The sequence below is a fragment of the Suncus etruscus genome, chromosome 6 (genome assembly GCF_024139225.1).
Source record: "Suncus etruscus isolate mSunEtr1 chromosome 6, mSunEtr1.pri.cur, whole genome shotgun sequence".
In the NCBI taxonomy this organism is placed as follows: Eukaryota; Metazoa; Chordata; class Mammalia; order Eulipotyphla; family Soricidae; genus Suncus; species Suncus etruscus.
The window spans coordinates 24646277-24658582 of NC_064853.1; the positions used below are offsets into that span (position 1 = coordinate 24646277).

General features: G+C 41.8%; 1 protein-coding gene across 1 annotated transcript in view; it reads left to right on the forward strand.

The window, feature by feature from the left end:
- Positions 1-12306, forward strand: part of NDC1 (NDC1 transmembrane nucleoporin) — a 63131-nt gene that overhangs the window by 4765 nt on the left and 46060 nt on the right. The window contains exons 3-4 of the mRNA XM_049774726.1: positions 313-414; positions 8783-8957. Of these exons, the coding sequence (XP_049630683.1) occupies positions 313-414; positions 8783-8957 (277 nt within the window). The remainder of the gene's footprint in view (positions 1-312; positions 415-8782; positions 8958-12306) is intronic.

The window sequence follows — 12306 nt, forward strand, 5'->3', positions numbered from 1 at the left end:
TGGATCTACCAGTGGTATATGTATACATTTTTAAAATAGAGATATCAACATTTTCAGATCAGAAAATTAGTACAGGGGTCAAGGCACATGCCTTGCAAGGTGGGATCTGGTTTGATCCCCAGCATTGTGTATTGTTCCCCATAGCATGTCAGGAGTGATTACTCATCGCAGAGCAGGGCTAAGTTCTGAGCACCTCAGGGTGTGGTCACAAAATGAAAACAAAATTTAAAATTTCAGTCGGGGCCCACACTTTTTATATAGTATTGGAACGTGACTAGGTGAGTGAGTAAACTAATCCATCTCTCGTTTTAGATTCTTTCAGTGACCTTTGTAGCTCCTCTGTAATCTTCTACCTCTTGTTGCTGTCAGTGATAATAGTGGTGATAAGTATTTTCAATGTGGAGTTCTATACAGGTGAGTTTTCAAATGTTAAACATCTTAAAAATGGCTAAATTAGTTTACCCAGACATGTTCAGTGCATTTTGTATGTGAGGCCGAATAACGGAGGCTGTATTTTAATAAGTATGGAGAATTACATTGACTGTCTTTAAAATTCATGAGAGCTAGTGTTTATTCTAAACAGTATTCAGCTTTGGGGCCTGAGAGATAGCACAGCGGTAAGGCGTTTGCCTTAGATGCAGAAGGATGATGGTTCGAATCCCGGCATCCCATATGGTCCCCTGAGCCTGCCAGGAGCGATTTCTGAGCGTCGAGCCAGGAGTAACCCCTGAGCGCTGCTGGGTGTGACCCAAAAACGAAAAACAGAGAGTATTCAGCTTTTAGAGCAAGTATAACTCATTCTACTTATGACCTATCTAGAATGTTAGGTTCAGGAAATGGGAAATAGAGTGGCTGCAGGGTGGGAGGGAAGAGGGAAGTTCTTATTTCATTGGTTTCTGATCCCGTTGGGAAGAGGGAAAGTCTGTTGATGAATTATGGATGGTGGCTATATAACAAGGGGAATGCCATTCATTTAAACTGGTTAAAGTAGGGCGGGAGTAGTAGTATAGCAGGTCGGATACTTGCCTTGCATCCAGCTGACCCAGCCTGTCCCTGATACCTGATATGGTCCCCTGAGCTTGCAGGGAGTGATCCATGAGTATAGGGCGGGGAGTCAGTCAGCCTTGAGCACCAGGGAGTGTGGCCCAAACCCTTTCTCCACCCAAAAACAAACAAAAGCTTTGGATATTTTACAACATTCCTCAAATTTAGATTGGGGGTGGGGGTTATATCCAGTGGTACTCAGAAATTGCTCCTGGCTCTGTGCTCAGCAATCACTCCTGGCAGGTTTGGGAGACCATATGGGATGTCAGGGATTGAACCTGGGTCAGCTGCATACAAGACAAATGCCCTGCCCATTGTGCCATCACTTTGGTCCCAAATTTCGATATTTTAATGGTCTGCAAAATTGTGATTCAGTACCTGCAATATAATATAATATGCTCTTGTGGAGTAGAAGATCAGGACAAATGTATTTTTGGGTTTCTTTACAAATATAAAAGCACAATACTTTGACCAGAGAGATTGCACAGCAGTAGGGCGTTTGCCTTGCACAGAGCCAATCCAGGACTGATGGTGGTTCGAATCCTGGCATCCCATGTGGTCTCCCATGCCTGCCAGGAGCGATTTCTGAGTGTAGAGCCAGGAGTAACCCCGGAGCACTGCCGGGTGTGACCCAAAAACCAAAAAAAGGGCACAATACTATGAGGCTGATAGTCCCCCCAAGTTTGATCCCCAACACTGCATGGTCCCCTGAGCCAGTTGTGTTACTCTGACCAACTTTGTTTTATTTTATTTTATTTTATTTTATTTTATTTTATTTTTTTAATTTTTTTTTTATTTAAACACCTTGATTACATACATGATTGTGTTTGGGTTTCAGTCATAAAAGGAACACCACCCATCACCAGTGCAACATTCCCATCACCCAAGTCCCAAATCACCCTCCTCCCCACCCAACCCCTGCCTGTACCCTAAACAGGCTCTACATTTCCCTCATACATTCTCAATATTAGGACAGTTCAAAATGTAGTTATTTCTCTAACTAAACTCATCACTCTTTGTGGTGAGCTTCCTGAGGTGAGCTGGAACTTCCAGCTCTTTTCTCTTTTGTGTCTGAAAATTATTATTACAAGGGTGTCTTTCATTTTTCTTAAAACCCATAGATGAGTGAGACCATTCTGCGTTTTTCTCTCTCTCTCTGACTTATTTCACTCAGCATAATAGATTCCATGTACATCCATGTATAGGAAAATTTCATGACTTCATCTCTCCTGACAGCTGCATAATATTCCATTGTGTATATGTACCACAGTTTCTTTAGCCATTCATCTGTTGAAGGGCATCTTGGTTGTTTCCAGAGTCTTGCTATGGTAAATAGAGCTGCAATGAATATAGGTGTAAGGAAGGGGTTTTTGTATTGTATTTTTGTGTTCCTAGGGTATATTCCTAGGAGTGGTATAGCTGGATCGTATGGGAGCTCGATTTCCAGTTTTTGGAGGAATCTCCATATCGCTTTCCATAAAGGTTGAACTAGACAGCATTCCCACCAGCAGTGGATAAGAGTTCCTTTCTCTCCACATCCCCGCCAACACTGTTTATTCTCATTCTTTGTGATGTGTGCCATTCTCTGGGGTGTGAGGTGGTATCTCATCGTTGTTTTGATTTGCATCTCCCTGATGATTAGTGATGTGGAACATTTTTTCATGTGTCTTTTGGCCATGCGTATTTCTTCTTTGTCAAAGTGTCTGTTCATTTCTTCTCCCCATTTTTTGATGGGGTTAGATGTTTTTTTCTTGTAAAGTTCTGTCAGTGCCTTGTATATTTTGGAGATTAGCCCCTTATCTGATGGGTATTGGGTGAATAGTTTCTCCCACTCAGTGGGTGGCTCTTGTATCCTGGGCACTATTTCCTTTGAGGTGCAGAAGCTTCTCAGCTTAATATATTCCCATCTGTTAATCTCTGCTTTCACTTGCTTGGAGAGTGCAGTTTCCTCCTTGAAGATGCCTGTAATGTCCTGTAGTGTTTTGCCTATGTGCTGTTCTATATATCTTATGGTTTTGGGGCTGATATCGAGGTCTTTAATCCATTTGGATTTTACCTTTGTACATGATGTTAGCTGGGGGTCTAAGTTTAATTTTTTGCAAGTGGCTATCCAATTGTGCCAACACCACTTGTTGAAGAGGCTTTCCCTGCTCCATTTAGGATTTCCTGCTCCTTTATCAAAAATTAGATGGTTGTATCTCTGGGGAACATTTTCTGAGTATTCAAGCCTATTCCACTGATCTGAGGACCTATCCTTATTCCAATACCATGCTGTTTTGATAACTGTTGCTTTGTAGTACAGTTTAAAGTTGGGAAAAGTAATTCCTCCCATATTCTTTTTCCCAATGATTGCTTTAGCTATTCGAGGGTGTTTATTGTTCCAAATGAATTTCAAAAGTGTCTGATCCACTTCTTTGAAGAATGTCATGGGTATCTTTAGAGGGATGGCATTAAATCTGTATAATGCCTTGGGGAGTATTGACATTTTGATGATGTTAATCCTGCCAATCCATGAGCAGGGTATGTGTTTCCATTTCCGTGTGTCCTCTCTTATTTCTTGGAGCAGAGTTTTATAGTTTTCTTTGTATAGGTCCTTCACATATTTAGTCAAGTTGATTCCAAGATATTTGAGTTTGTGTGGTACTATTGTGAATGGGGTTGTTTTCTTAATGTCCATTTCTTCTTTATTACTGTTGGTGTATAGAAAGGCCATTGATTTTTGTGTGTTAATTTTGTAGCCTGCCACCTTGCTATATGAGTCTATTGTTTCTAGAAGCTTTTTGATAGAGTCTTTAGGGTTTTCTAAGTAGAGTATCATGTCATCTGCAAACAGTGAGAGCTTGACTTCTTCCTTTCCTATCTGGATTCCCTTGATATCCTTTTCTTGCCTAATCGCTATAGCAAGTACTTCCAGTGCTATGTTGAATAGGAGTGGTGAGAGAGGACAGCCTTGTCTTGTGCCAGAATTTAGAGGGAAGGCTTTCAGTTTTTCTCCATTGAGGATAATATTTGCCACTGGCTTGTGGTAGATGGCCTTCACTATATTGAGAAAGGTTCCCTCCATTCCCATCTTGCTGAGAGTTTTGATCAAGAATGGGTGTTGGACCTTATCAAATGCTTTCTCTGCATCTATTGATATGATCATGTGGTTTTTATTTTTCTTGTTATTGATGTTGTGTATTATGTTGATAGATTTACGGATGTTAAACCAGCCTTGCATTCCTGGGATGAAACCTACTTGATCGTAGTGGATGATCTTCTTAATGAGGCATTGAATCCTATTTGCCAGGATTTTGTTGAGGATCTTTGCATCTGCATTCATCAGTGATATTGGTCTGTAATTTTCTTTTTTGGTAGCGTCTCTGTCTGGTTTAGGTATCAAGGTGATGTTGGCTTCATAAAAGCTATTTGGAAGTGTTTCTGTTTGTTCAATTTCATGAAAGAGTCTTGCCAAGATTGGCAGTAGTTCCTCTTGGAAAGTTTGATAGAATTCATTAGTGAATCCATCTGGACCTGGGCTTTTGTTTTTCGGCAGACATTTGATTACTGTTTTAATTTCATCAATGGTGATGGGGGTGTTTAGATATGCTACATCCTCTTCCTTCAACCGTGGAAGATTATAAGAGTCCAAGAATTTATCCATTTCTTCCAGGTTCTCATTTTTAGTGGCGTAGAGTTTTTCAAAGTAGTTTCTGATTACCCTTTGAATCTCTGTCATATCAGTAGTGATCTCTCCTTTTTCATTCCTGATACGAGTTATCAAGTTTCTCTCTCTCTCTTTCTTTGTTAGGTTTGCCAGTGGTCTATCAATCTTGTTTATTTTTTCAAAGAACCAACTTCTGCTTTCGTTGATCTTTCGGATTGTTTTTTGAGTTTCCACTTCGTTGATTTCTGCTCTCAGCTTTGTTATTTCCTTCTGTCTTCCTGTTCTTGGGTCCTTTTGTTGAGCATTTTCTAGTTCTATTAGCTGTGTCATTAAGCTACTCAGGTAAGCTCCTTCTTCCTTCCTGATGTGTGCTTGCAAAGCTATAAATTTTCCTCTCAGTACTGCTTTTGCTGTGTCCCATAAGTTCTGAGAGTTTGTGTCTTTATTGTCATTTGTTTCCAGGAACCTTTTTATTTCCTACTTGATTTCATCTCGGACCCACTGGTTATTGAGCATGAGGCTGTTTAACTTCCAGGTGTTAAAGTGTTTCTTCTGAGTCCCTTTGGAGTTCACAAATAATTTCAGAGCCTTGTGGTCAGCGAAGGTAGTCTGCAAAATTTCTATCCTCTTGATCTTATGGAGGTATGTTTTATGTGCCAGCATGTAGTCTATCCTGGAGAATGTCCCATGTACATTGGAGAAGAATGTGTATCCAGGTTTCTGGGGATGGAGTGTCCTATATATATCCACTAGGCCTCTTTCTTCCATTTCTCTCCTCAGGTCTAGTATATTCTTGTTGGGTTTCAGTCTGGTTGACCTGTCCAGTGTTGACAAAGCCGTGTTTAGGTCCCCCACAATTATTGTGTTGTTGTTGATATTATTTTTCAGATTTGTCAGCAGTTGTATTAAATATTTTGCTGGCCCCTCATTCGGTGCATATATGTTTAGGAGAGTGAATTCTTCCTGCTCTACGTACCCCTTGATTAATATAAAATGTCCGTCTTTGTCCCTTACAACCTTCCTGAGTATAAAGTTTGCATTATCTGATATTAGTATGGCCACTCCAGCTTTTTTATGGGTGTTGTTTGCTTGGATAACTTTTCTCCAGCCTTTTATTTTGAGTCTATGTTTGTTCTGACTATTCAGGTGCGTTTCTTGTAGGCAGCAGAAGGTTGGATTGAGTTTTTTGATCCATTTAGCCACTCTGTGTCTCTTAACTGGTGCATTTAGTCCATTGACGTTGAGAGAAAGAATTGTCCTGGGATTTAACGCCATCTTTATTTCAAAATTTGGTGTGTCTTTTGGGTAGTCTTGTCTTAGATTAGGTCTTTCAGTTTTTCTCTTAAGACTGGTTTTGTGTCTGTGAAGTTTCTGAGCTGTTTTTTGTCTGTGAAACCATGTATTCTTCCATCAAACCGGAAAGTGAGTTTTGCTGGGTATAGTATTCTGGGTGAAGCATTCATTTCATTCAGTCTTGTCACAATATCCCACCACTGCTTTCTGGCATTGAGCGTTTCTGGTGACAGGTCTGCTGTAAATCTCAGGGAAGCTTGCTTGAACATGATTTCCCCTTTTGATCTTGCTGTTTTCAGAATTCTGTCTCTATCTGTGGGATTTGTCATTGTGACTAGGATGTGTCTTGGGGTGGTTTTTCTGGGGTCTCTTTTGGTTGGTACTCTTCGGGCATGCAGGATTTGATCACATATATTCTTTAGCTCTGGAAGTTTCTCTTTAATGATGTTCTTGACCATTGATTCTTCCTGGAAATTTTCTTCCTGGGTCTCTGGGACTCCAATGATTCTTAAGTTGTTTCTGTTGATCTTATCATAGACTTCTATTTTCGTCTGTTCCCATTCTTTGACTAATTTTTCCATTGTCTGCTCATTTGCTTTAAGTTTTTTGTCCAATCTCTCCTGCTGTATGGAATTGTTATGTATCTCATCTTCCACAGCACCAAGTCTATTCTCAGCTTCTGATACCCTGTCCCAGAGCTTATCCATTTTGTCATTCACTTCGTTTACTGAGTTTTTCAGGCCTGTTAGTTGACATGTTATTTCAGTTTGGAGTTTTGTCATTTCTGCCTTCATATTTTCTTGGTTCTTATTAGTGTTCTGTTCAACTCGATCCATGGTTTCTTGGAGTCTGTTGAGCACCTTCCATATTGCTAGTCTAAAGTCCTTATCTGAGAGGTTGATTAGTTGTTCAGTCATTATCTGGTCCTCAGAATTGTCGTCTTCATTCTCTATGTCTGATGCTGGCCTGCGCTGTTTCCCCATTGTCACATTTGTATTGTGGGTTTTTCTACGTGTTGTAGTGGTATTCATTGTCTATATGATGTAGGCAGCACACTCCTCTGGCTCCTCCCTTTCTGGATGGGCTGACTTGCCTCTAAGGGAGGGGAGTCCTCCGTGGATGAAGCCTCACACTGGGTCAAATCTTAGGCCCGAGCATGTAACAGAGAAGACAGTCCAGAGAGAAATGTTTGCTTCTGTGATATAGCGCCGTTCTTAGTGTGATTTTTCCTTCTTGTTGCAATGGAGTTCTTTCCTTAGAAAGAGTGCACGGCCGCGTAGCGAAGCGGAGCGGCCGTGCTCCTCTGAGCCTCTTTTTGCCCCACTCGCAAGAGTTTCACGCAAGAGGACAGTAGACAGACATAGACAGGTCACACTCACAGTCTTTCACAGCTGAGCCCCACTGGGCCGGTGTACTTTCGCGGATTTTCCCCGCCTGGTGTCACACACAGGGAGCCAGCTTTTGCAAAGGATAGCCGGTTTTTATGCTCTGAAGTCCCTCCCTGAAAATGGCGTCTGGGCGAGCGAGGTTTCTGGAGGCTCTTTTTGCCCCACTCGCAAGAGTTTCACGCAAGAGGACAGTAGACAGACATAGACAGGTCACACTCACAGTCTTTCACAGCTGAGCCCCACTGGGCCGGTGTACTTTCGCGGATTTTCCCCGCCTGGTGTCACACACAGGGAGCCCTTTATTTTATTTTATTTTATTTTTTATTTTTTATTTTTTTTTTTTTTTTTGGTTTTTGGGCCACACCCAGCGGTGCTCAGGGGTTACTCCTGGCTGTCTGCTCAGAAATAGCTCCTGGCAGGCATGGGGGACCATATGGGACACCGGGATTCGAACCAACCACCTTTGGTCCTGGATCGGCTGCTTGCAAGGCAAACGCCGCTGTGCTATCTCTCCGGGCCCTATTTTATTTTTTTAAAAAATAAAAGAAGTGTGTATTCATGATTTTTGAGAAAACCTGTGCTTTTAGGCATGGTGATATAGCTTATTGCATGTGCATGTTCTGTGTGTGTGACACAGCACCTTTACCCCGAGTACCCATGATGTGTTTCACCTTAGAAAACTGTGAATTCTCCCAGAAAAGCATTTGGGTTTTTAATACTCTTCCTACTTTTTTAGTACTCTTGAGTCTGGGACTGAGAAGTTTGTTTGATTTTGTTTTTTTGGGCCACGCTCAGGATTGCTTACTACTACTCTAAGGTATCAGGAAATCTTATGTAAAAATGAAAAATGTGATAATACTGCACTTGAATGTCTCCTCTAGGTGGTTTGGTTTTGCATTATGTGCAGCTCTCTCTTTTTTTCCCTTTATTTTGCATTTTGGGTGCTGCCGTGCAGTGTCAGTGCTTGGGAGGCATTACTGTTCTGGGCGTTGAATCCCAGCCTCCTGCAGGAAACAGAACTTGTGCTCCGGTTCGCAGAGCTATCTTCTTGGCCTTGTGTGCAGTTCTCTGTATTCAGTCCTTTTATTCTTTTATTATTTTTTTTTTTTTTTGGTTTTTGGGCCACACCCGTTTGACGCTCAGGGGTTACTCCTGGCTATGTGCTCAGAAATCGCCCCTGGCTTGGGGGGACCATATGGGACGCCGGGGGATCGAACCGCGGTCCTTCCTTGGCTAGCGCTTGCAAGGCAGACACCTTACCTCCAGCGCCACCTACCCGGCCCATCTTTTATTATTTTAACTTACATGGTTTCTGAGGCTTTGGGACTGTTAGTGCCAGGAGGAGAGGAAAGTTGAGGGCCCCCACCTTTAGGTGCAGCAGATGACGTAGCTCTGTTCTTTGTGTTTGCAGTTGCGCCTTGCATTCCCTGCACCAGACTGGCACTGATTGGGAAGATCATCCACCCCCAACAGCTCCTGCATTCTTTCATTCACGGTGTGATGGGAATGATGATGGCGTGGTGTGCGGCAGTGGTAACCAAGAGCAAGTACAGTTTTCTTGTGGTTCCCTGCCCTGGAACCAAGAGGTAATACTAAATCCCCCCCCCCCCCATAATGAAATTTATATCAGTATCAAGCCAAAGGTGATTTGTGCAGGTTAATACTTTATTTTTATTTTTTAAAAGTAAAAATTAGGGGGCCAGAGAGATCGGTAGGGCATTTGCCTTGCATGCAGAAGGACAGTGGTTCAAATCCTGGCATCCCATATGGTTCCTCGAGCCTGCCAGGGGTGATTTCTGAGCATAGAGCCAAGAGTAGTCCCAGTGCGCTGCTGGGTGTGACCCAAAAACAAAAAACAAACAAAAAAAAGTAAAAATTAGGGGGCCAGAGAGATAGCACCAGTGGTAAGGCGTTTGCCTTGCTTGCACCAACACAGGACAGACCCTGGTTTGATTCCTGGCATCCCATATGGTCCCCTGCGCCTGCCAGGAATGATTTCTTTTTTTTTTTCTTTTTTTTTTTTTTTTTTGGTATATTTTTTTGGTCACACTTGGCAGCGCTCAGGGGTTACTCTTGACTTTACGCTCAGAAATCGCTTCTGGCAGGCTCGGGGCACCATATGGGATGCCGGGATTCGAACCATTGTCCTTTTGCATGGAAGGCAAACACCCTTACCTCCATGTTATCTCACCAGGAGTGATTTCTGAGCGCAGAGCCAGGAGTAACACCTTAGCGTCGCCGCCACCAGGTGTGGCCCCCCCACAAATAAAACAAAAAAAAAAAGTAAAAATTAACACCCAGCATGTTTCCTTAGCCCCCTCTACCTCTGGGGACTGAAGAAGGCCAGAAAGTCCACATTCAGTACTGCTGGGGACCCCAAGAATTGAACCCAGGGTCTCGCATACACAAGGCATATGCCTCCTCCCTTTAGCTACGATCCAGCCTGATTCTATTACTTTATTTTCAACACATGGGTTCCCACATCCATTATTTGTCTCATTTTCTGACTTAATTTCTTGACCATCTTTCTGAATTTACATAATCCCTCCTAATTCATTCTGTTTTGCTGGAAATAGCATATTGTCATGTTTTTTTTTTTTTTTCCTTTAATGGTATGCCATTGTGTTTATGTACCACCGCTTTTTCAGTCATCTACCAGTGAACACTTTGGTTGTTTCCATATCATAGTGATGATAAATAACACAATATTAAACATTGGGGTTGATATAAGTTGTTGATGTGGAATGTTTCACCTATATTTCTATATATTTTATGGTTAGGTTTTATACTTAGGTCTTTAATTATTTTTAATATTTAAGGTGAATGATTTATAGATCTTTGCTTTCTAGGCTTCTAAAGAAATACATCAGATATTTTTGATGTTTTATGGTTGTTGTATTGAATTTTTTAAATCATTCAGTGCAGAGTGTTGGATTTATGAGAGTGACTCACATGGCAGATTGGGTCCCTGAGAGCTGAGAAATTTAGCAGGTGGATAGAATAGGAGACGTTTTCAGTGCAAGAAGGAGAAGGAAGAGACATTTGTAGATCAAACTTTTGGGAGGTATAGAAAGCAAGGATCATCAGTTCAAGACTTCTTTTTTTTTAAAAATAGTATTTTTATTTAAACACTGTGATGACAAATGTGATTGTAGTTGGGTTTCAGTCATAAAAAGAATACCCTCCTTCACCAGTGCAACATTCCCACCACCAATGCCCCCTATCTTTTCTCCTTTCCCACTCCACTGCCTGTATTCGAAACAGGCATTCTACTTCTCTCACTCATTAACATTGTCGTTGTAGTTGTTATTGTAGTTATTTCTCTAAATTTTACTCACCATTCTTTGTGGTAAGCTTAATATGATCTGGTCCTTCTGGCCCTCATCTCTGGGCATTATTACAATTATGTCTAATGAGTGAGGCTGTTCTGTGTGTCTGTCTCTCCCTCTGACTTATTTCACTCAGCATAGTAGTTTCAATGTGAATCCATGTATAGGAAAACTTCATGACTTCATCTTTCCTGACAGCTGCATGATATTCCATTGTGTATATGTACCACAATTTCTTTATCCATTCATCTGTTGAAGGGCATCTTGGTTGTTTCCAGATTCTGGCTATATTGTAAATAGTGCTGCAATGAATTTAGGTGTGAGGAAGGTATTTTTGGATTGCGTTTTTTTATTCCTAGGGTATATCCCTAGGAGTGGTATAGTTGGATTAAATGGGAGTTCAATTTCCATTTTTTTTTTTTGAGGAATTTTCATATTGTTTTCCATAAAGGCTGGACTAGCAGTTCAAGACTTCTTAAAGTAGATGGTGTTCAGATCGGGTTCAAGGAAGATTGAATATGAATGAAGAAAAATATAGAATTACTTATCCTTAGCTCTTTCAGTAGATACCTTTATAATGTGAATCTGTAACAAGTAAAGGTTATAGCATTGACATAATTTGCAAGTTGATGCTCTTACTTTTTTTTTTTTGTTTTTGGGCCACACCCGGCGGCGCTCAAGGGTTACTCCTGGCTGTCTGCTCAGAAATAGCTCCTGGCAGGCACGGGGGACCATATGGGACACTGGGATTCGAACCAACCACCTTTGGTCCTGGATCGGCTGCTTGCAAGGCAAACGCCGCTGTGCTATCTTTCCGGGCCCCTGATGCTCTTACTTTAAAGATTAAAAGAGCAGGATGAGCACTTGCCTTGCATGTGGCTGACTTGGGTACCCCCCAATCTCCCTTGCTTGTAGTGATCTCTTAGAGAGCCAGGAGTAAGGTCTGAGAACTGCTGGGTGGAACCCTGCATGCATGTACACACACCTTCCCTAGATGCACATCTACATGAACCCCTTCCCTGTATATACACACTCACCTTCCCACAGTCAGGCAATTTCCCCCTACTCTGGCGACCTTTAGTGAAGAGGATCCTGGGAGGGAATGCCCAGTCGTAGAGGGAGCTCCAGCAAAGCTAGCTCACACTTGTGGGTTTATGACCTGCCACTGAGCCATTTTCCTGCTTCCCAGCAGAGATTCTTGCTTTCAGCACATTTCCAGGTGATCAAAGCTGATGGTCAAATTCTCATGCATCAGAGGAAGTGGGTTTTGTTCATCTTTTGTCCATACTTAACTTAAAATGAGCCATTTTGTTAAAATTTGGGACATTTTCTTTTCCTTTTCTCTTTATTTTTCTTGGCTTTTGGCCCACACTTGGCAGTTCTCAGGTCTTACTCCTGGTTTTGTGCTCATGTATCACTTCTGGCAGGGGATCTTGTGGGGAGCTAGGGATCAAACCTGGTTTGATTGTATGCAAGAGAAATGCTCTGTTGCTCAGACCCCAAGAATTTGGGACCATTTCTTAATTAATGATGTAAAAACTGCCTTCAGTAAATACTGAGCTGGTAATAATAATATGTATTCCTGATAATTGAGTTAATAATCTGA